Source organism: Neomonachus schauinslandi, chromosome 11 (assembly GCF_002201575.2).
Source record: "Neomonachus schauinslandi chromosome 11, ASM220157v2, whole genome shotgun sequence".
Taxonomy (NCBI): Eukaryota; Metazoa; Chordata; class Mammalia; order Carnivora; family Phocidae; genus Neomonachus; species Neomonachus schauinslandi.
In genome coordinates, this window is record NC_058413.1 from 52,421,521 (window position 1) to 52,446,410 (window position 24,890).

At 48.4% G+C, this 24,890-nt stretch overlaps 1 protein-coding gene and 1 pseudogene across 3 annotated transcripts in view; one reads left to right on the forward strand and one right to left on the reverse strand.

Annotated features, from left to right (window-relative positions):
- Positions 1–24,890, reverse strand: part of CLPB (caseinolytic mitochondrial matrix peptidase chaperone subunit B) — a 141,448-nt gene that overhangs the window by 15,241 nt on the left and 101,317 nt on the right. For all 3 annotated transcript variants that reach the window (XM_044919693.1, XM_021704737.1, XM_044919692.1), the window contains 2 exons: positions 21,419–21,516; positions 9,533–9,647 (listed from right to left, as the gene is read on the reverse strand). In XM_044919693.1, coding sequence (XP_044775628.1) covers positions 9,533–9,647; positions 21,419–21,516 — 213 coding nt within the window. The remainder of the gene's footprint in view (positions 1–9,532; positions 9,648–21,418; positions 21,517–24,890) is intronic.
- On the forward strand, positions 19,934–20,434 carry LOC110593472 (annotated as a pseudogene).

Here is a 24,890-nt window from a genome sequence, read left to right on the forward strand (position 1 = left end):
TGGTGAAGGAGAATTCAAGAGGAACTTTAGCTCTCAGATGGCTGGTTCCCCATCTACTCACCACTGGTGGGAGACTGAGCCTGCCTCCTATGCAAACAGAAGAGACAGAAGCCCATGGCAGGCCCTAAGGGATCTGGGGTGTGAGCTCTGGACTCTCCCATTTGGGGAAACCAAGATCTAGTCCACTGTCTGGAAGTATAGCCAAATGTACTTTCTGGAATCCAGTCAAGGGTAGTGTGGAGCTCAGGGCACAGACGGGTGAGCCACTCGGTTAGCACTGCCACTAACCATGGCCTCCAGTGGGGAGCAGTGCTGGGGGAGTGGGACAGATCTGTACTAGGTTCCCTGGGAGTTCAGCTCTGCTCGAGTGAGACCTGACCGCTCCTCTTCAGGAGGAAGTATATATATAATCAATGGCTGTGCATTCAAGGTGAGGAAATTAAGTGCCTAACTACGGAGTGGGAGAATCAGGCTCAGAGGCGTCACTCAAGCAGAAGAGCAGGGGGAGGAATGAGGCAGAACCATTAGAAGAACAACCATTTATTGAACATGCTATTTGCTGGGCACAACTGGAAAAACTGTCAACATTTTTTATTACTCAAGACCCACACAAACATCATGAGAGGGAAAGTATTATTCTCAATTCTATTATACTAAACAGGAAACTGAGGCAAAAGATAAAGAGACTTGCCCAAGTCATACAACTAGATTACTAGTTGACTGGTAGAGATGGTAGAGTCTCTTCTCTCTCTAAACATTTCTTTTTTTTGCTCATATACGGCTGCTTTAAAAAAGTGAGTATCAATTTGGGTTGCATTAATGGGAACATGGCAGTCAGAAGCAGGAAGGGACAGAGCACTGTGTTATGTCAGGGTTGGTCTGCATGTATGGCCTGGTTCTCAGAGTGTCAGGGGGGAGATAAACAAAGGGATATATGTCAGAAGACAAGGCCTGAAAAACAAGTCAACTGAGAAAGAGTTGATGGTCTTGGGGAAGTATTGGCCAGTACTGAGGTACAAGGATCCTAAACGCTATACTGTGTGCTACAATCTGTATGGCTGGGTTCCAGAGAAGTAGCTGCGGAGGTCAGGGACGGCTTTCTGGAAGAAGTGGGACTGATGAGGGATCGTGGAGGCTGGGAAGGATCTGGAGGGAAAAAAGGTGGCCAGCATGACATAGGTGGAGAGACAAGAATGAACATGAGTAGTTGTGGGTGGAGTCAGATTATGGTCTCAAATACCTGCCTTAGGACTTCAGGTCCGTGTTGTGGCCTTTCTCACCTCAAACTCAAATGCTGCTACCTAAAGATCTTTCTAGTTCTGGCCTCAGGAGGAACAGATGGAAGTGCAACCTCTTGGGAGACACCCCCTGAGAAAACACTCAAGTCCAGCCTCTCCCTTGGGCAAGGTCCCAGAAGATCTCTAAACTAGCTGACCCAGCCCTATGGAAGGCTTGGCTCTCAGAGGAACCCACCAGCCTCACAGGTACCTGAAGGCTGGGGATGATGAGGGGTAGTCCAAGCGTGGCTGAGATGGGAGTCCCCAGTGCCCCGAGAGAAACAAGAACCCATGGGTGGGGTTTTTGGGGAGGCAGAGATATAAATGGCAAAGGCTAGACTTCTGTGGACGCTCTAGGTAGATGTGTGTTGGGGCAGGGGTGAGAGAGGGATTATCTGAAAGGAATCACATTCTTCCAAAAGTTGGGTGAACTGAGAAGGTAGGTTGGAAAGAAGCTGAGCATGAACTGGGTTCAGGCTTCATGGGGTATCTGGGAGAGGCAGAAGTGCCCAGGCATCACTCAAACAGGTGGCCTGGGGGAAGTGGGGTTCCCCAGGAGTCAGGTACCTGAGGTTCTGATCTTGATTTCTCTTTCAGGAAAGCTTCCCAGCCACTGAGAGCTGCACACTGCTGGGCTATGCAGTTCAAAAACGCCATGGAGAAGGTGGAATTGGATTATGCCTGGGGCCATCTTTCCCCCTTCTTTCCTAATAATGCACCTGGGAGAGAGCTCTTTATAATGCCAGGCAGACTCCACTGCACAGCTGTCCCTGGCCAATTCTGCCAGACCCGGGGCATGAGTCTGGGGTGGGTTTGATCTGGCCCCCCCCTGTGAAACAGGCGAAACGCCAACCATTAAACAATTACAACTCTGGATATTTCTAATAATATCTGAAGAGAAAAACGACCAAGCAGATGGAGTCCGACAGAATGAAAAATGGAAGCAGCTAGGAAAGACTGAGGAAGGCAGGCCCCCAGGGTGTGTGGCTGCCAGGGTGGCTGATGACCACGGCTGGGAGCCTTGAGGGTTCTGTCAGGCTGGGGCAGAGACACTGATGGGCCACTGGAGATGTGGCCATAGGTACTGATGTCTCACTGTGGACCAGCAAATGCAGCAACTTACTCCGCTAGACTTTTCAGTCTATTAAAAACTTCCATAGACATAACTTCATTTGAGCCTCATTATGAATCTACAAAGCTGGCAGGGCAGGGAATTTGATTCCCTTCTTCTTCTTTTTTTTTTTAAGTTTATTTAGTTTTTAGTAATCTCTACACCCAACGTGGGGCTCGAACTCACAACCCTGAGATCAAGAGTTGCATGCTCTTCCGATTCAGCCAGCCAGGCGTCCCTTGGTTCCCTTCTTACAGATGAGGAAATATGTGCGGAGAAGTTAGGTAACCTGCTCAAGGTTACACAGGTAAACAAATGAAGGCCCTGGGCTTTACCCTCAGCTCTGGCTAACTCACGAGCCTGAACTTGTGCTTCAGGAGTTTAAAGAAAGGAGTCAGCCCTCCCCGGCCACAGCACCTCCTCATACCCTAGCCTCACCCAGAAAACTTGTCTTTCTGTAGCTTCCAGTCTAGCTCATTCAGCCTTTGATACATGGCCTCAGGAGCCCCTGTCCTCTGACTGTCTCCTGACTACTCTCTGGGCTCGAGATGGTGTCAGGGTCCCCTGAGCAGGCAGCTCAGCCCCTTCCTTGGCCGGTCCCATCTCTGCTAGCTCCCACAGGCCCAGCTGCCTCTCCACAGGCTGGACCAGCACCAGTGCCTCCTTGCTGTATTCTTCCCCTTAGCAGAACGCCTTCTCCCGGCTGCACCCACCACTACCGGACCATCTTCAAACTCACATGCAGCAACCTTTTTGATGATCCAACCCCACCTCTACTCCATTAACTCCCAGGGTCTATATTCTCTGGTCCACTTCACCTACAGGGTGGTATGGTAGACAGGGTAGGAGTTATAGGATCCAGTTTGGAGTCCTGGCTCTGCCACTTTCTAGCTAACTGGCTTTGAATAATACACTCCTGTAGAGCCTTGGTTTCTTCAGCTATAAAACGGGAATGCTCAGACACATGCTATGCCAGCCCCACACGTAGATGAAATGAGCCCAGGGTTATGAAGGCACTCTGTATGAGCCCAATCATCAGAAAAGTGCCAGCCACAGTAGTCACAGTAGCAGTGGCAGCTGTAGCAGTACGGGACACATACCTCTTTCATCCTCGTGCTAGTCCTGAGCAGTATTAACCTCCATTTTACAGAAGAGAAGACGGGGGCTCAGTGAGGGGCAGTGCAGGGCGTTTCATCCACCTGCGCCTTGGGTGTCCTGGAGGAGGGTGTGCTCAGGCTGGGTAATCTGTGAGAGCAGGTGCTAGGAGCTTCATTTCCTGAGGGATCCTTGGGACTAGCCCAGAGGTGGTATAATGCTTGCTGACTAAATGAATTAATTGTTGGTCTTTCTGGAATAACGAGGAGGAAAAAACAGATACTTCGATTTCCATTCTACAGAGAAGAAGAGTGAGGCCTGGACCCGAGTCTCAATGCTCCTAGCGGTCATTACTACCCGTGGGTGAAGAAGGCTTCCTCTCTCTTCTTAACCCCTCTCCAGGGAGCCTTCTCCATCTGTGCAGCAAACAAGCTCTGAGCCAGGTGCTGGGCTAAAGAAAGGTCTGTGCCATTTAGGTGAGCGCTGCTGTGTGGGATGGGAGTCCTGGGAGAAGTGAGGGAGATCCATTCATGCCCGACTGACACCTGCCAGGATGATGAGGGGCCACTGCCAGGCAGTACGGGTGTGATGGACATTCCAGACAGAAAGACCCATCATGTGCAAAACCAAAGCGAGAGGAGACAGCTGCCTCCTCCTCCCATCCCAGGCCTTTGCCTCCGTCCAGCTCCAGGTTCTGAGGCCATCTGGGTGGGCTGAATCCTCCTTCCTGGTAAGTTCTAGTGATCTGGTGTGGGAGGGTTTTTTTAGCCTAAGATGTTTGGAACATGTTTGTCCCATGCTTGTGGCATCTCTTAGGGGAACCAGTCCTTCAGAGGAACTCTTGTGGTTGAGTCACCTGAACGTCTTTAGCAATCTCCTGTCTACAGCTTGTAGGTTCGGAGAGCACAGCAAGTGCTCAAGAAGTGTTTGCTGTCAGAATGGATACTGATTGGAGCCTCAGGTTGGGAGGATGAGAGAACAGTTCTCTTCTTAGTCTCTAAGGATTAGTGTTTCTGAAGGCAAACTATTGCTACTGAGTGGTTACATATAAACAATGTAAATAGCTTTTGCTGAACACCTTCCACCCCAGGTGTGTGTGCACGCATGTGTGTGCTGGGGCAGGAATCACTGGAAGGAAGAGCACCACCCTTCCAGAAGGAGGCTGGGATGAGAATCTGTGTTGGAGAGAGGCTGAATGTCAAGAGGGGCTCAGGCTTCATTCACTTGAGTTTGCACACACACCTGTGTGCCCAACCTGGGGAAATGCTGAACGAGAGGTAGTTCCTGACCTTTGGAGAGAGACATTCAAAGAGATGTCCTGTGGTAAGTGCAGTGATGAAAGGTGTCCATGGGAAGCCCCAAGAACGGGCCCTGTGTCCTGGTGGGGGACTAAGAAGGCTTTCTGGAGAAGGCCTGGGTCTTGAGTATCTCGGCAGGCCAGGGAAAGGGCAGGATGGTGTGGACAACGAGAACATCTGAAGTGGTATGGGGTAGAGGTGGGACTGCAAGCAGTTTTCTAAATTAATCACCGCCTCGCCATGACTCAGGGATGGCCTGGATGTATATCTTAGCTCAGAAACAGGACTCTGAGGGGGGTCCAGAAAGCTGCAGGGCTTGGGCAATTATGATTTTGGACTGTCAAAAAGGGAAGTAAAGCACGAAAGAGCCCACTGTGTGTCACGTGGCTGATGCTGAGATTCTGAATTCAGGCCAGACCCCAGCATGGAAGATGAGTTGTGATGGCTGAGCTTTCCTGAGGGAATTCATGGGCTTCAGAGTCAAGTGGGAACAGGTACAATGGGTGTTGGTGATAAGCCCCTGGTTAGAGGGAGCTGCAGGGAAGCTTCCAGGTGTGCAGGCTAACCCAGAGCGGGACTGGGGAATGGCCTGTCCACCGGAGGGGTCAAAGGTCAAGTAGTGTGAGTTTTGTTACTATTTCAATACACTCATGTTCCTAGTATGCTTGTGAGCTACTAGAGGGCAGGCTTACAGCTTCTCTCCTTTCCTCAGAGCACAGAGATGGACAGGGGCCCAACCAAACTACTTCAACAAACTGCACTACACATCTACTTCACGAAGAGTGCTGTGCCAGGAACTGGAAAAACAAAAATGATTCAGTCATGGTCTCTGCTCTCAGGAGTCTACAGTCTATTGCTCCTGAACTGAGTCAGGCTAAGTAAAAACCAGCCAGAGTGTGGGAGATGGGGTCAGGAAAGGGCCAGAAGCAAAGTTATTCCAAGCAGAGAGGGCAGCAGGGCAACGCCCACAAATGCAAGCAGATCAACACAGCACGTCCAGGGAAGCAGAAGCAGCCCGGTGTGCGTGCCGGCCGGGGGCGTGGGGCGCAGCAGCCCGGGTGGGCCTTGTACCCTGGGCTACGGCAGCAAGAGCCACCCAAAGATTTTAGACAGGGGAGTTTTCACATTTTACAAAGCTTATTCAGCTGGGGAGGAGAAATGATTACAGGGGAACGAAAGGAGGCAGGGAGACCAGGGAGGAGGCCACTACATGGTTCAAATGGGAAATCCTGAGGTCCTGAGCAAGGGCTGTGGTATTAGGAAAGGAGGGGACAGGCCAAGTTTGAGACCCATTTAAGAGGCAGAATGCTAGAACCTGATAATGTGATGGGCTTTTAGGGGTGAAGGAGAGGGAGGAGCCAAGGAACTAAGTTTTTATTTAAGAGACCAGGTGAATGGTGGTGCCTTTACTGAGGTAGGAGCACAGGAGGTGGGTAAGTAGGAAGAAGGGGGTGGAGTCTAGCCCTGAATGTGCTAAATAGACAGCTGGTTGCTTTTTTTTGGGGGGGGGTCAGCCCAATGGGCTAGGTGTCCTCCCCCTCCCATGACTAAGAGTAGCTCTGGATTCTGGAAGGAGACCCTCACTTTCAGTGCCAACGCTCTGGCTTGTGGTATGTATGCTGGCCTTGCTTTGGCTCCCGTGACCCTAGAAGACCAGAGAGGCCATGGGGTGTAAGCTAAGGGGTTGGTGCTTTATCTCCTCCATTTGTAAGGCGGTAACTGTGCGCCAGCCTTGCTAGAAGCCCTGCAGCTGGGGATCACACTGATAAATTCACTGTATTACTTTGCACAAATCAATATCCCAGCACTTACCAGGGGTTGATGTGACCGAAATTGGTTTCAGCCAATTCGTGTGGGTAATAAATGGCCATTTATCAAATCAATTCATTCTGCGGCACTTCTCTGGCTGCCCATCCTCATGGTACCCCTGGGGTGCCAGGCTCCACCCAGCCAGTCCCTAGCATATATCTGATGCTGGCCTAGAGAATCCAGAGAGGCCTGGCCTACCCCTCTCGATCCGCCTCTCTCTCCTGCACCTGCTTCAGTCTGGAGACTTTGAGGTACTGGTTGCTGCTTGCCTACCACAAATTCTGACCCAGAAAGTAACTCATGCTTCACCTGGGTTGGTAGGTGAACATTACCTGATCATTATCAGTGTGATCACCAGCCACAGGCTTCTCAGCTAGGAGGGCATACAATTACCACCATACAAATGGAGCAGATATACCAAGCCCACAGCTCAGGCCCTAATACCTGTCTGTCTTTTCTAGGGTCACTGGAAACCCAGCAGGGTCAACCTCCCTAACACAGGACAAGGCGTAGGGCCCTCCTGATCCAAGGCAGAGTTTGGGTAACAGAATGGAGCTTTGGGTAGAGGGAAGGTCTCAGGGCAGACATTCTGACAGCCCCTCGGAGGTGGGCAGCTGGATCATTTACTGCTTCTCTGGGCCAACGACAAGGAGAGACAACGTGGGTTACTTCAGAGGTTGGTGTAGGATCAGAGGAAGAGGCCAGCCTGGGGCTGGGACTATGGATCAGTCTTGGCTTGAAGGAAGTAACTGTGGGCCTGATCTACAGAACATGCCCAACCCTGGATGGTAAACATCCTGAGGACAGAGACTAGAAAGAGCATGTGCTGTATTGTGAGAGCCTCACCCAGCTCACAGGTGAGGAGACTGGCACTCAAAGAGGCCGAGTGAGTAGCCAGAGTTGCACGGCTGTTAAGTGGCAGACCTGCTCTCGGACCCACGTTGGTCTAATTCTCTCCATCCCAAGTCCTCCTCCCCGCTCCCTCCAACTTCTGGGAGCTTCACATCTTACGGGCTTGAGAAGCCGGGGAGAAGCAGGAGGTCAGAGAGGAGCAGGCAGCCCGCTGGGAAAGGGCCATGTAAGAGGCAGAGGGAAAACACTACGACGGCAGCGGCAGTGCTGGCCCCTGTGGACGGGAAACTCCAGTAGGAGATGCTTTCTGAGCTCTCCGCCCACGTAATGTCTCTCCCATGGGCAACTCTTCTCTTCAACCCCCAAGAGCTCCCAGGGTCTCTCCTCCCTCCACCTCAGCCACAGCCTTGGCAAAGAAGTGGGGGGCTGCCACCCTCAAGGTGGTGGCTGAGAGTGGATGTCTGTATCCAGACACAAAAGGGCAGCCTAGTGTGGTTTGGGCCTGAGTAGTGGGGTCTGTGTGTTCAAAAAAGCTTTCCTCAGCTCCTGTGTGTCTGGAGGCTACAGGCAGCCTTCTGACCTCTAGCTGGTGAGGCAGCTCTGGTCGTGGACTCCTTTTATTTGCTGCTGAGGTCAGGCCCCTGATGAGGGGCTCATGACCACCGCATGAGTCCCATTGGTGTGTGAGGAGGATGGAGATCAGGCTGGGCTCGCTGAGTCGCAGGGGTGGCTGCCTTCATTTTTCAATTACTACTCTAATTGGTGTCCTAGGGCTGAAATGCCATTCCATATCCCAAAGGAGTACCACAATACAGCCTGATGTCTTCTTTTATCAGTGAACCTCTATCAGGTGCTGTCTTTCGCAGTACTGGATCGCATCTGGTGGGACCAAATGCTTCGAGAGAAGGGGTAAGCAACATGAATGGGACAGAGACACTGTAGGGCAGAGGTTTTTAAACTTGAGCTGAGCATCAGAATCACCTGCAGGGCCTGTTAAAACACAGATTGCTGGGCCCTACCCCAGAGTTTTTGATTTCATAGAGTTTGGGGTGAGGCCTGAGATCTGCAATTCCAACAAGGTCCCAGAGGATGTTGATGCTGCTGGTCCAGAGACCATGCTCTGAGAAGCACTGCCTTAGGGGATATCTTGTTTAAGCTGGGCATGGGTTACTCTGCCCTTGCCTCATCTGTCTGAGGTCACCTTCAGAGAGTCATGCACCCGAGTCACAGAATAGAGGTGAGCCCACCACCTTGAGCAGAACCTTAGTTTTTTATTCTCTCTAGTGGTGTCTGCATGGGCAGGAGGGCAGTTAGAGTAGGGGTTATACCAGAGAGCAGTCTGGCTCCTAGTATGGGACATAAGAGCTTCTAGGGTCGAGAAGAAGGTACTTAAGACTTGTTCAGGATGTTTTCCCTAAAATTGAGCCAGCTGTTGACAAACTATACTGAAGAGTGGCAGAGTTCCAGGCTGGGAGACAAAAGATAGAAGTTTTAGTTCTGGCTGAGTTGCTACATTACAAGTGATGGACAAGCTCCTGTTCTCTGGGTCTCAGTCTGCTCACCTGAAAAGTGGGGGATGGGGACAGTGGACCAGATGAAGTTCAGAGTTAGAGCACAGGAAAGCAGCCTGAGTGATTATTATAAGTGCTCTGTATCTCAGCCTCCTCATCTGTAAAATGGGGATTTGGGGCACCTGGGTGGCTCAGTCGGTTAAGCGTTTGCATTCGGCTCAGGTCATGATCTCAGAGTCCTGGGATCAAGCCCCGTGTTGGGCTCCCTGCTGCTTAGTGGGGAGTCTGCTTCTCCCTCTCTGCCCCCCAACTCATGCTCTCTCTCTCTCTCAAATAAATAAATATCTTTAAAAAAATGGGGATTTAATGGTACTAACATCACGGGGTTGTTATAAGGACTAAACGACAACATAGGTGAAGAGCTTATCATAATGCCTGGCACACAGAAAGTACTCAACAAATGTTAAGTTGTAATAGCCACCTCTGCACGGTACGGTGACAGCAGGATGTACACCTCACTACAGCAGACCACGAACCACCCTGCCCTCTTTTGGTGCTGCCTGGCATCCTGATACTCACCAGCACCCACTGTGGCGATGGCATTCTCCTGGCCAATGATGTGCTCCTTCAGCCGCTGCTCCAGGGGAAAGCGGCGCCGCTCCTCAGCCTCACGCTTCCGTTGCTTCTCCTGGTACTGTGGGGAGAAAGAGAAGGTGGCTCAGGAGTGCTGGGCCCAGAAGGATCGTTTCATTCTACACTATAACCCAGGGGCAAAAAACACAGGTCTGGGGCTCCAGGGGTCCTGATGCACACTCTGGCTCCTGGCCACTGGAGGCTGGCCCAGTCCTTCCCACTGTCTCTTTGTCCTAGTCCTCACCTTAGGTGGCCACTGCTCAGTAGTCCTGGCTCACCCTGCTAGTAAAATAAAGTACTGCTAGTAGATTAACCCTTAACTCTGCAGTCTGACAAAAGACCTGGGTTTGAATCCCAGCTTTATCACTTACAAGATGTGCTTATTATCTGGAGCAAGTTACTTCCTCTCAGTTTTCTCATCTGTAAGTTGGGGATTAAATATGATGATATACATAATGAGCTGGCATGCAGTGTAAGTGCTTAACAAATAGAGGTTCTTTCCTTTCACTTATCCTCTTGAAAATCTTTTTGGTTTTTACTCTCTCTCTTTTTTTTTTAATGTAAGTTCTATGCCCAACATGGGGCTTGAACTCATGACCCCGAGATCAAGAGTCACACACTCCACCGCCTAAGCCAGCCAGGTGCTCCAAAAACCTTTTTTTTTTTTTTTAAAAGATTTTATTTATTTATTTGAGAGAGAGAGAATGAGAGACAGAGAGCATGAGAGGGAGGAGGGTCAGAGGGAGAAGCAGACTCCCTGCCAAGCAGGGAGCCCGATGTGGGACTCGATCCTGGGACTCCAGGATCATGACCTGAGCTGAAGGCAGTCACTTAACCAACTGAGCCACCCAGGTGCCCACCTTTTTGGTTTTTAAACCAGAGCTATGAACACCTTCCACTTCAATGATATTGCATTTCAATTAAACACAATTATTCTGCAATTGCCATATGTCTGGCCCTGTGCATGCTATGATGGAAATGGTAGGGTGGGGAGAAGGAGGAGGACTGGAACCTAGGGGGTTCTAGTTGCTGCTGAGTGCCTGGTGTGTATCTGGCCCTTGGCTTGTTGGTCCACTTTAGAAAAGGCAGAAGGAAGGCGACCTGAGTGTGATCACACTACAAGGGAAGAGAGGAGAGCCAGGCCTGCCCTCAGGGAGCTCTAAGTTGGACAGGGAGGTGAGGCAGGGCTTGTACACAAATACCTCTCAGGTGGTTATCAACCATTTTCCTCCAAAGCATGCATGCCTATTTCTAGCTTGTACCTATCACTAAAAAACAAAAAAAAAACCCCCAAAACTTCCCACTATTGAAAACAAATTTGTTGGGGCGCCTGGGTGGCTTCGTCGGTTAAGTGTTCGACTCGACTTCAGTTCAGGTCTAGATCTCAGGGTCGTGAGTTCAAGCCCCGCATTGGACTCCATGTTAGTGTGGAGCCTGCTTAAAAACAAAAACAAAACAAAAACCAAATTTGTTCCATGTTTGTGAGTCTGTCCTCTAAGTCGATTATGAGCTGCCTGAGGGCAGGCACTATCTTTTACTCACTGCAGAAATTCTGGCACTGTGAAGGCAGCTGGTGAATGTTTGCAAAATAAATCTAGTGACAGATAAGAAGAGGAGAGAATTAACAGCTAAACTGGGTGGCACAGGAGTCCAGAGAAGGGAAGGATACGCAAAGCCAGGAATATTGTGGGGAGGCTTCTGGGTGACTGGAGGCTTGAAGAAGCTGTACTACTGGGTTAGGCAGAAGATGTGGGACTATCTGGAGGCCAGGCAGGGAGGGTGAGTGTGCAGGTCTGATGATAAAGTGCTCATGGAGCCAGGTGGATGGGGGAAGGAAGCAGGCCTTGGAGTGGGACAGAAAGACCTGGATCTTAGGGAGGCTCCTTTCCCCTAAGACCCCGTAACACTGACAGCTTTCTAGAAAGAGACCTGCCAAGGTAAGGGCCCTGTCACAAAAGTTGTGGCTGCAGATTGCTCTTGCAGGCAGAGTGGATGAAAAATACCTGCTGCTTGGGCAGTGTTTTCCTGTTACGGTAGTGACCTTGACAGAAGTTAAAAAAAATAAATAGCAAACAATCCAATTTTGGCTGTTGCTATCAGTCTGTAACTGAAAGCTCCCATCAGTCCTGGGTTTCATATGGAGCAATAATTCGGCGCCAATCCCAATGGAGCGACGCTTGCCGGTTGGAATCCAGAGTGTCACTGTGCTGCTCCCTCAGGCACCACATACATCACCTGGCTCTGATGACTCCGCCATATATCTGCCGCCTCCTCCTCCCTGCCCACCCAGCCCCTCTCAGCACTTGGGTCCACTGGGCTGGAAGGTTCTGATGGGGAGATGCACACATCCTGCCTGGTCCCGCACTGGGTAGAAGCCTGGCCGGCTTGGAGTCAGGCAGGCCACGAAAACAGCTTGAAGCAATGGAAGCTGGCTGCCGAGGGTTTGCCGGGTCTGCTTCCTAACTTGCCCTCAGTGATGGGTCTCAGAGTCTTCCTGCCTCTGGGCCTTTGCTCATACTGCTCCCTCACCACAAAGTTTCCTCTATTCCCATCTACCTCTAAGTGCCCTGGTGATCTCAACTTAAATACCACATTGTCTAAGGAGCCTGGTGTAAGGCTTCACGCCTGCCCCTGGCACCTCCAGAGCACTTATTTAACTGCCTGTTTGTCTCTCCTTCTCAACCATGCAGTCCTCAGTGACAAAGGCCAAGTCTTACTCAGCTCCACAGCTCTATCACAGCACAGGGCCTGGCTCCCAGGAGTCAATGCATGCTGCCAACTGAATGAGGTTAACTACTGGTTGTGGAACCGCTCGCTGAGTGCCAGGCACCGTACAAAGGCACTGCACTTTACATACAGTGTCTCCTTTAAGCCTCACAGTTGTCCCTGTGGGAAGTTCGGCTCCTTTTTTGGCTCACAGTGGGGCAAGTTGTATGGCAGAAATAAGTGGCTTTGCTCCAGACAGACCTGAATTCAAACCTCACCTCGTCCCACCCTCTGGCGAGCTGACCCTGGGGAAGTTAATTCACCTCCCTGAATTTTCGTTTCCTCATCTCTAACATGGAGACAGTAACTCACACCACCTTGCAGGATCCTGGTGGGATGCTGGTGAGGATTAGGTGCGATAATATACACAAAGAATGTGGCAGAGTCTCTGGCACAGAGCAAATGTATAGGCAGAAGTGGTGGTGTGAGGGACTCAAGTGGACAGCACAGGAGCTGGCCCCTGACAGGCCTTTGGTAAATGTTGCTTCTCTCCTCCTTCACTGCATTTTGATAACTATCTAACCCACTGCTTTTTTGGGGGATGAAGTGGGGGCACTGGAACCCTTTTACCTAATTTAAGCTGTATGGGCTCCACAGATGAAGAATTCTCTGGCTTAAGCAGAATCTAGGAGCGTAGTCCACTTAGATGTCCCCACTGCCCCAGAAATGGCTCCTTCCTGAAGAAGCCTAGGTCTGAGGGTACCATCTCAATACCAACTGGGTTCTGGGGACACCTCCACTGCACAAGGCAGCTCATCTCTGCCTGTCAGTTTTCCTTATGTGGTAGAGAATTCTGCCTCTAGGTGCTTTCCATGCACTGATCTACGGGGCCTCTTAGAACATATCTTTTTCCTCTGTCATAGGCAAACATGACTTTTCTTGCCACTCTGTTGGTTTGGGTATAAACTCTTTAGTGTCCCTAAGTCTTCTCCAGGGAAATTTTTTATCTCCTATAACTCTTCGGTGTCATGATTTTAGGTGGTTTTAGTATTCCTGTTATTTTCTTGGGCAAGGAGAAAGGGTCCTCAACTTCTACAGGGGTGAGTATGGGGGAAAGGTTATACTGTGATCTGGCTGGTTTCTTTTTCTTTTTTTAATTAATTAATTTTTTTAAAAGACTGTATTTATTTATTTGACAGAGAGAGACACAGCGAGAGAGGGAACACAAGCAGAGAAGAGTGGGAGAAGGAGAAGCAGACTTCCTGCCGAGCAGGGAGCCCGATGCGGGACTCGATTCCAGGACCCTGGGATCATAACGTGAGCCGAAGGCAGACGCTTAACGACTGAGCCACCCAGGGGCCGAAGCAGACTCTCTGCTGAGCAGGGAGCCTGATTCTGGACTTGATCCCAAGACCCTGGAATCATGACCTGAGCTGAAGGACTCTTAACTAACTGAGCCACCCAGGCACCTTTTTTTTTTTTTTAAATTTAAAGATTTATTTACTTATTCGGGGGGGGGGGGGGGGGTGGGGAGCGCATGAGCGGCGGGAGGAGCAGAGGGAGAGGGGAAGCAGACTCCTCGCTGAGCATGGAGCCTGACCCGGCCCCATCCTGCAACCTCGAGATCATGACCTGAGCTGAAATCAAGAGTCAGATGCCCAACTGAATGAGCTATCCAGGCACCCGTGGCTGGTTTCTTAGGAGCTTTCTAGATTATCCTGGGAAAGATCCAACCTGTGGCCTAAATCTAGGCACATCCTCATTCTCCCCCCACCTGAAACCCTAAATATCTATTCAGAAAAACTTCTGAAAAGGATCAGACTTTTTTTTTTCCTTAAAGATTTTATTTATTCATTTGACAGAGAGAGACACAGTGAGAGAGGGAACACAAGCAGGGGGACCAGGAGAAGAAGAAGCAGGCTTCCCGCAGAGCAGGGAGCCTGATGCGGGGCCCGATCCCAGGAGCCTGGGATCATGACCCGAGCCGAAGGCAGACGCTTAACGACTGAGCCACCCAGGCGCCCCTGTTCCTGGCTTTTTGAGGAGATGCAGAGGAAGCCTACAGGGACTAAGGACAAGGCCCTGCTTCGACAGGGTTCCAAGAGAGGAGAAGATAGGGCAGGTGACCCACCCTGTAGAAGCAGAGGGCACTGGGCTGAGAGGCACTAGGAAGAAGCCACCCAGGAGAGCAGGAGTCGGGGAGTGATCATCTTAATAAAAGCCATATGCAATTAGCTTCAGAAGCCCTCACCTGGAGCCAGCAGCAACCAGCTCCCCATGCTGCATCTTGGCTGGATAATCGTGGCCACTGGTTTCCATCATTCTTGATTTAATATGGCACCCCTCCTGGCTGTGAGTGCATTTACAGGAAAGGGCTGGGAGGCTGCAGTGAAGCCTAGCTAGGCTCTCTCAGAGGTGGGTGGCTGGGATGAGTCGTTTCTTTGGGGAGGGTTACAGAGAGAAGGGGTAAGTCAGGCACCCCTATTACTGGGTATCCCTCAGGAAACAGGTCTGACAATGAACCTGGCAGTGTGTTCACCGAAAGGGCAGCTGAGGCAGGGGTGGGAGTGATGAGTAGGCAGAATGAGACCCTGGGAAAGAATGTGGTAGGTATGGAGGAGGGAAGAGAAGAAAGGCCAACCTACAATTTGCCTCTCATGGGAGGTCAGGGCCACAGAGCCTACTGGCTGCTTTCAGATACACTCATATATGCCCCATCCTCCTGACTCTGACCTCAACTAGCATTACAGGGTTTCTGCCATGTTCTGAAGCTGGAATGACAGAGAGAACTGGGCAGGAAAGTCACCACAGGGACCAGAGGGCAACAGATAAGACTGGGGTCAGGGGATGATGGAAAAAAACCCTGAGTGCGGGGGATGATGGTAAGAGGAGCCCAGGAGGTCCAATAAAGAAGCCTGGGGAATGAGAGAGGCACCCAAGGGACTTGAAAATCTCTTGAACTAGCTCATCAAGTATACATCCCTGTAGAGGAAGTCAGGGAACAGGGCAGGTGTCAGTTCTACCACACTTGGTGACCATTATGTCAGCAACCCGGATTCCATTCTCCTCTCTTGCAGCCCCATCCTCCTTGCTTCCAGAGTGATGTTTTAATATGTAAATCAGATCATGTCATTCTGCAAATAGCTGGGCTAATCCAAGGACTGGTGAGAGAAGGTTAAGAGGGGCAAGGACTGGCTCAAGTGAGAAGATGAGTTGTGTTCTCAGTGCATCCTATCAGGAGGCACGGGATGTTGATTATCCTACAACTGGTGATGTTAACTTTGATCACTTGGTTAAGGTGGTCTGTGGCAGGTTTCTTTACTACCATTTCCCCCTTTGTAATTCCTAAGTATCCTGAGGGATGAGGATCTGAGCCTATGCAAATAATCCTGTTACTCCTCAAACTCCCACTCACTAGTTTTAGCATCGACTGCGAAGTCTCACCTGATTGGGGACTAGCTGTTCTAATCCTCATGGCCCTAGGAAGTTCAGAGTATCTCCTCCTCCCCTGTACAGAGATGAGATAAAACAAAGTTCCTCTGGTAGCAAGTAACAGAGACAGAATGCTAACCCTTGCAGTCTGGCTCTAGAGCTTGCACTTGCCACCTTGCAGGTAAGAAAAGACCTGTTCCCTGCCTTGGGGAGTTCAGAGTCTGTTTAGGGAGATGAGATTTAAAACACAAATCTCCTATTCCTACTTTTAGCACGGGGTTATCTAATGATTTTACTGAAAATAAACACCAGAAGGTGTTCTTGCCAGAAATGCATAACCTGAATTTAATCATAAGGAAACATTAGATGAACCCAAATTGAGGGACATTTTACAAAATAACCTGCTTGAACTCATTAAATGTCAAGGTCATGAAAGACAAGGAAAAACTGAGGAACCATTCCAGGTTAAAGGAGACTACTAAAGAGACATGAAACTAAATCCAACTTGGGATCCAGAATTCTCTTTTCTTGTAAGGATAATCATTGGGACAACTGGTAAAATGTGAATAACATCTGTAGATTAGTTAATATCAATATTAATGCCCTGCTTCTGAGGACTGTACCAAGGTAAGTAAACGTCCTTGTTTTTTAGGAAACACAACTATTTAGGGGTAAAGGGGCATCATGTGTGTAACTTACTCTTAAATAGTTCAGAAAAAATAATGTATCTCTCTCTCTATAATTATATATTATATATAATATTTATATACATCATAAAGCAAATGTGATAAAATTAACAATAGGTAATGTGGGCGAAGAGTTTACAGAATTCACTGTACTATTTTTGAAATTATGTAAAAATAAATCAGGATAATGCTTACCCTTGGGGGATGGGTAGTGACTGGTAGAAGTATAAGGTGGGTTTCTGAATATAATGGTCTATTTCTTGATCAGATGTGTTTAGTTTGTGAAAATTCAGTGAGCTATATACTTGCAATATATGCACCTTATAAAAGTATATTTCAATAAAAAGTTTTTAAAAAGTTAAAAACAAAAGAGAGAGCAAAAGCTTGTCCCCATAAAGCATATAGCTCTGTGTCTAGCCCACAGTAAACCTGCAATGGAGGTCAGATGGTAAGGCCAAGCATAGGGCTAGGCGTGCAGTCTGCTGGCACTTGAAATGAGATGCAGCAGGGAGCAGGCTGGGCAAAATGGGGAAGGGGTATCACTTCGCCCTAAGACAGGAGTAAGAGAACCCTCTTACCCTCTTGTGTACCTCACCCCTTCTCTCCTAGAGGGCTTTCCTCAGCTCTGATGGGAGCACCCAGGCTTACAGCCCAGAATGCAGGCCCAGGAGAGCACTGCATCCCCAGCTACCCCTGAAGCAAATGAAAAAATATAGATATAGGAACTGTGCTTGTGATTCTGTCACTGGGATATGCAAATAAAATATATATGATAGGCTTATCTGCCTAATATTCCTGCCAATTCATTCTCTGGGTGTGATTAAAATGAGCAATAAATTCCTCGTGAGTCTCGGTGGAATGAGGATTCGGGAGTGGAGATGCAGGGCTGGCAGCAGCACGTCCCCCTCAGCTGGATATTCATCATGGAACAGCTCCCCATATTTTTGTTTTATCTGCCATCACGTACACAAAGATATATTTCTACCTCTGTCCTTCGTCTCTTAGTTAAAACGTGAAAATGGTCTAAGCTTTAAGTATTAAACTCTCCATGCAGTAAAATCCTTCAAACTGAGATCACAGGCTACCTTCTCTATGAAGCCTGCCCTGCTCATTCTGCCTGGAGGTGGTCCATGCTTTCTCGGAGCCCCCACAAACTCTCTGCAGACCACTCCTAACGTACAAATCAGTCTGTGGGTATCAGGGCTAAGAGCGCCTGCCTCTCCCCCATCCTCCTCTTCTAGGCGGCCAGCTCAGAGGACAGGGGCTGGGCTTCATCTACCTCTGAATCTTCTCAGGGGGCCCAAGGAAGCTACTGCACAGAGAATGCTGAGAAACTGAGCAAACTGACAGTAAGGAGAAAATCATTTAGGCCACTTAAGGTGACAGAGATTCTTAGATAAGTGATACATTTTAAAAGGTAGAATGAAATTAAAGATTAGGCTTATGGATAACTTGAAAATGGGAAAATTATCAAGAAATAATACTAAGCAGAGCACCTGGCTGGCTCAGTCGGAAGAGCATGCAACTCTTGATATCAGGGTCATGAGTTCAAGCCCCCACACTGGGTGTAGAGATTACTAAAAAAATAACTTAAAAAAAAAAAAAAAAGACTATTAAGTGGAAACCCGCCCCCCCTCCAATTCCAAATATGGAACTAGGATCATAACTCAAACACCTTCAGGGCCAAGTAGGAAATATAAATGTCTGACAGGCCAGCACATAATATAATAAGGAGTTGAGGGGCCTGTGGCTGGAGAATCCACACTCCCAACCGCCAAGGGGTCACATTTTTTAAATAAATTCTTGGGTGGCAAAATAAAATATGGCTGCCAGTTTGAGACTCCTGTATATACAGTAGGCTATCAATCAGGTTAAAAAAAAGAGGCCAACTATACATAGATAGATAGATAAGGTCCAGAAAAGGCAGATCTAATATCATAAAAAGAAATCCTCTCATTCATATCCCAATAGTTACTTATAACAACTTGACTTTCTGTAAGTCATCTGCTTTCTTTTCTTGTTTTTTTTAAAGATTTTATTTATTTATTTGACAGAGAGAGAGAAAGAGAGAGCATAAGTAGGCAGAGTGGCAGGCAGAGGGAGAGGGAGAAGCAGGCCCCCCGCAGAGCAGGGAGCCGGACGCGGGGCTCGATCCCAGGACCCCAGGATCATGACCTGAGCCGAAGGCAGCCGCTTAACCGACTGAGCCACCCAGGTGCCCCTCAGCTTCAGTTTTCCTATCTGTAAAATGGAGGTAGTAAGAGCTGCTTCAAGGATTTGTTACAGGATTAGAAAAAATACAGAGAGCACCTGGCACAGCGCCTATTATTCACTCGGGCACTAGCCTTGTACTAACATGGCCAACATTAAGCCCCTCTAAGGCAGCCAAATTTAGTTAAGGGTCCCTCAGCAGCCCTAACCCCTCCACCTATGCTGGCACTAAGAGGCCTACCCTCTGTCATACCACTGAACACACCATGGGCTCTCTTGGCCAAGTCCAGGGTGTGCTCTCATGGGACAGCTATTGTGCCTGAGAGGGACGACAGGAGTGCAGTCCCTGAGGTTATCTGAAACATGTGTAGGGATTTCCTTAAGACACCTGAGGAAACTGACCTGACCTCGAGGGCTGCTCCCAGGGGTGGAAAATCTGAACAGAGAGGAAGGAAGTGCTTGCTCTCTAGGAACCTTCACTCTTGCTAGTCCCAAGCACTCCTCAGGATGTGCTGTGAAAGCCCATCTCCCTTCCTACCCTGCCACCTTCTTGGAAGAAACTACCACAAGATAGTTACTAAGGATCCCGGGGAGACAAACTGTATGGTTAATGCTGGTTGCCAGATATTTCCAGTTCTCCCCCTTCTGGGTACATGGTAGGATTCCTCTTCTTGGCCTCTTGTGATTGGGTGGGAACAAGGCATTAGTTCTGTCCAGTGAGTTGTGAGTGGAAGTAAAGGGTCTACTTCTAGACTGAGCATTTAACTACCAATGCAAGACCCTCCAGAGCATTCTTTTCCCTCTGGCCAGCAATCTGCAATATCCCAGAGGGTGGCTGTAATGCCAGTCTGGTCTCTGAGGGCCTATGATGAACAGAGACCATCATGGACAGGCTGCATGAAGCCAAAAATAAATCTTCACTATTTTATACCACTGAAATCCTGGGTTGTTACAACATAATCTGGTTTATTCTGACCAATACATAGATAATTGTATACTGAATGGAACCTTAGAAACCATTTTGTGCAATGTCTTCATTTCACAGAGGTAAACTGAGCTTCAGTGAAGGGAAACACTAGCTCCACGTCACCCAGTCAGTGAGTGGTGGTGTTGGGATCACAACCCATGTCTTGTCTGTCTCAGTCCAGTGACCTAAGTGCTCTTACTCAAGACATAGAATATATGACACTAGGTGGGACCTGTCATACTGAATCATCTCAAGGCACTTCCGCCGATGTGCCAAAAGAGACTCCATGATGATGGAAAGAGCAGAAGAGTGAGAGTCAGTAACCAAGTCTGCTCTTTCACGAAGATGGCGCCAAAACTGAAGAAGGAAGCCCCTGCCCCTCCCAAAGCCAAAGCCAAAGCCAAAGCCAAAGCCAAAGCCAAAGCCAAAGCCAAGGCTTTTAAGGCCAAGAAAGCAGTGCTGAAAGACGTCCACAATCACAAAGAAAAGAAGATCCGCATGTCACCTATATTCCCACGGCCCAAGACACTGCGTCTCTGAAGGCAGCCCAAATATCCTCCAAAGAGTGCCCCCAGGAGAAACAAACTTGACCACTGTGCCATCATCAAGTTCACCCTGACTACCGAGTCAGCCATGAAGAAAATAGAAGACAACAACACACTTGTGTTCATTGTGGATGTCAAGGCCACCAAGCACCAGATCAAACAGGCTGTGAAGAAGCTCTAGGACATTGATGTGGCCAAGGTCAACACCCTGATCAGGCCTGATGGAGAGAAGAAGGCGTATGTTCAATTGGCTCCTGCCTATGATGCTTTGGATGTTGCCAATGAAACTGGGATTATCTAAACTGAGTCCAGCTGGCTAAATCTAAATTTTTTACCATAAAAAGAAAACAAACAAATAAAAAAAGAAAATGAGTCTTTCAGTTCTAGTCCTACCATTGAACCTACTACATGACCTTGTATTCAAGTCTATTAGTTTCTGTTTTGACACTAAAGCACTCTGGGGCCAAAGGCAAGCCATGTCACATCCCTGGGCTCCAGTTTCCTCAGGAGTAAGACGAGTCCACTGATTTAGGCTTCAGAGATTTGAAACGTGTGCCCCGCAGAAGGACCCCCACAGAAGCTGCCTGGGAGAGAAGGGCTAGGCCAGGTGGCTGTGGCGCTGGCCCACCTCTCAGCTTTAGTTTCCTCTGACTTATTTGTTTAGGCTTTGGTAAGATTTCCCACCACTGGACTTGATGATTTCTGAGGTCCCTGGCAGCTCTGAGATTTGTGATACTAGTTCTTGGATTCTGCCCAGTAGTTCCTGAGGGATAGCGCGGTGGCTGGGAAGAGCAGAAGGCAGCCTGCATTTAGGGAGTTCAAAAGTTTGGTTGAGAAGATCAATTTATGATGGAGATTTTTTGGGCTTAGACTGTACCAGGCTCTCTGCAGTATGTGTGGACGGGAGGAGTGAGGGAATGATTCTGGAAGGAGTGATGATGGGAAAGGATTGCCTGTGAGGTTAAAGAATATGTGAGGCCTGGGGTAATAGTACTTGGGCTAAAGATTTTGTCTAACTATCCCTGGTCCTATGAAAAGGAGCTAGAAGGCCCATTACCTCAAAAACTGAATTTGAAGATTAGTCCTCAGAAGTCAGAAGTGGCTCAGGCCTCTGCCTAGTCATGACAGGGGCAGCTTCCTATTCTTGATGAGATTGGGGGCTAGATTTGTATTTAAACAGACAATAATCATCTAAGGAGAAGTGGCTTTGGTATGGAGCCAGACATAATTTAATGAGTGAAAGATTAAATGCAGCACGGAGTGCCCTCCTTTCTCTGAGACTTACCTTTGCCTCAGAAGTCCTCAGAAGCTTCATCACCTCCCCTTCTCGGGCATAATCCAAGGGTGTGTGTCCCATTTCATTCCTCTGCAGGGGGTTGGCTCCTGGCAAGAAGAGAAATAGTCAAACACTGTATGAATGGTCAGTGGGGCCTCAGCCTTCCCTCAGAGGTGACTTGGGCCCTGATTTCAGAGGAACGAATTCCCATGGAAACAGGGAGCAACAAAACCTAAGAGATTGTAGAATGGTGTGAAAAACATGTCAAGGTACTCTGAGAGGACAGTCCTTAGTTCTCTGACAGACAGGTCAGGGTATCGGGGTTCCTACACATACACGCACACATGTGCAGAAACATACCACCCACACTACTACTTACACAAAGATGCGTTATATACACATAGGTGTGTTGTACACAAATACACACACACACCCCAAATACACACAGCTATCCTACCACCAATGCATCAGTCATGAAAATGCCCCTATGATCAAGCTCATTTGCATACAGATGAATATTCATTAATAAAATCATATAAAAGGGTTCCTTTCTAAAGCACAGAATATCCGAAAAAAGGTAAAATAGCCCCCTTTTTTTCTGCTCTCTGCTCCGCTCTCTCTCCTTTAATGCTTTTTTACCTTGGTATTTCCTGCCTACCAGAGTTAGCGGAGTCCTCTGGAAGGGAGTAGACATCACCAGGAACCTGGCTATGGTAGCCCCAAGGTTTGATGCTCTTACCAATGCTAACTGTTGGTGAGTATGTGCATGTGGGCAGGCATTTCTTCCAATCATTAGTTCCTGTGATTTGAGGACAAAGAACTTGGAGTATGATAAAAAGAAGGGGCTTGCCCAGGCCATACATCTTTCTTTCTGCGTTCTGGCAGCTGACGAGCCTATGTATCAAGTGTCTACTTGGTGCAATGTCTTGGCAGATTTGGAGGAAAGGCTCCCCTGACCTCCACATTGTTAGAATCTCCTTCCCAAAGCTCAGGTCTGAACACCTCACTCCCCTCTTCAAAAACTATACATTCCATTCAGTTTGGCAAACCTTGAATGTGTAGGGCTTGAGACACAGAAGACACAGAAGAATCAGATCTGGCCTGGCCCCCGGTCTCCCTGCTTTGAGAGAAGAAACATAAGAAAGTTGTGCCTTGAACAGAGCAGATGCTCAAGAACTAGGTACTAAACGGAACATTCCTTGATCTTTCTTGCTAAGGAAGTATAGTCTAAAAGTAAAGAAGGGTTAAGACTCAGTCCCTGCCATAAGGATATAGTGGGCTGGCTGGGAACACTAAATATGCAGGCAAACGCACATCAGCATGGGGCCTGGCTCAAGGTGGGTGTCTAGCTACTGTTTGCTGATGGGCTGTAAAACTCAGCATTTCTCATTCCTAGGCTGTGGAAACATTTGTTCCAGGATATAAAACTATTCCTACTGAAGCTCTCTGCTTCTTAAAGGTCTATAAATTTATCAACAATTGTAAGCATTTATTAAGCATTTACACGTGGCTGTCTGCCTGGGCTGCAGAGGAACAGGTGTGGGAGGAGGAGGGAGTGGGGCAGAGAGCAAGAAGTAGGATCCAGGCCAAGGACATTTATTATCAATGAGAAAAATTAATCTTTTATACATGATTCTATTTTCTAATAGGAATTTGAAATAAAATATTTATATTCTTTTTTATTGATATAATTCACATACCATAAAATCCAACCTTTTAAAGTGTATAATTCAGTGGTTTTAAATATACTTACAGGGTTGTACAACCATCACCACTGATTCCAGATCATTTTCTTTTTTTTTTTTTTCAAGATTTTATTTATTTATTTGACAGAGAGAGAGATAGCGAGAGCAGGAACACAAGCAGGGGGAGCGGGAGAGGGAGAAGCAGGCTTCCCACCAAGCAAGGAGCCCGACACGGGACTCGATCCCAGGACCCTGGGATCATGACCTGAACCGAAGGCAGAACCTTAACGACTGAGCCACCCAGGCACCCTCTAGATCATTTTCATAACCTTGAAAAGAAACCCCATAACCATTCCCCCTAAACCCAGCAACTGTTAGTCTACTTTCTGTTCCTATAGATTTGCCTATACTTGACATTTATATAAATGGAAACATACAATATACGGCCTTTTCTGTCTGGCTTCTTTCAGCATGTTCTCAAGGTTCACTGATGTTGTAGTAGGTGTCATTCATGCTGCAACATGAAAGCAGGAATGCCGCATTCCTTTTCATGGATGAATAAAGCTCCATTCTGTGGATAGGCCACATTTTGTTTAGCCATTCATCAGTTGATGGGCATTTGGGTTGTTTCTCCCTTTGGCTATTGTGAACAATGCTGCTATGAACGTATGTGTACAAGTCTTTGCGTGGAGTGTTTTCACGTCTCTTGGCTATAAATCTAGGAGTGGTGATAATAGGGGCTGCAGGTATTTACTGAGCACTGACTATGTGCCAGACACTGAGCTCTGAACTTCATGTACACTGTATCACTTAAACCTTGCAACCACTGTTGACAGGGAGAAATTAAAATCCCCAGGCTACAGACATGAAAACTGGGGCCCAGGAAAGTGAACCAACTAGCCCAAGGTCACAAAGCTAATTATCTGCTTGAACCAGGAGTCAAACCCATCGCCAGGTTTTCTCAACTCCAATTCTCCACACTCCCACGGGGCAGCCATGACACAGCCCTACTGAAATATCCTTCCCTGGCTTTTCAGCACTTACAGGATAAAGTGCCACCTCCCTGGTAAGAAGGGTATCTGTGTTCTTCCTAACTAGTAGGCAAGTCCTTAGGGACTCTGTTGGAGTCTCATTCTTTCAATTCTATTGGCGGTGACTGGGTGCTTTGTATCTGCAGGGCTCTGTATGCAGGCTGATGGGGGATTGGCAAAACCAAGGAACAGTCTTCTTTTTTGTATTTCTTTTTTTTTAATTTTTTTTTAAAGATTTTATTTATTTATTTGACAGAGACAGAGACAGCGAGAGCAGGAACACAAGCAGGGGGAGTGGGAGAGGGAGAAGCAGGCTTCCCGCTGAGCCGGGAGCCCGATGCGGGACTTGATCCCAGGACCCTGGGATCATGACGTGAGCCGAAGGCAGTCGCTTAACCAACTGAGCCACCCAGGCGCCCTCTTTTTTTTTTTAAAGATTTTATTTATTTGTTTGACAGAGAGACAGCGAGAGAGGGAACACAAGCAGAGAGAGTGGGACAGGGGGAGTGGGAGAGGGAGAGGGAGAAGCAGGCTTCCCGCTGAGCAGGGAGCCCGACGCGGGTCTCAATCCCAGGACCCCGGGATCATGACCTGAGCCGAAGGCAGCCACTTAACCGACTGAGCCACCCAGGTGCCCCTCTTTTTTGTATTTCTTGACCATTCTGTAGCAACTGATACCTTGGCCACTCTCCTTTGAGTTCTATAAAACCATTTTTTCAGGTTTTCCTCACACCCCTGTGATCATCTCTTGTGCAGACTTCTCTT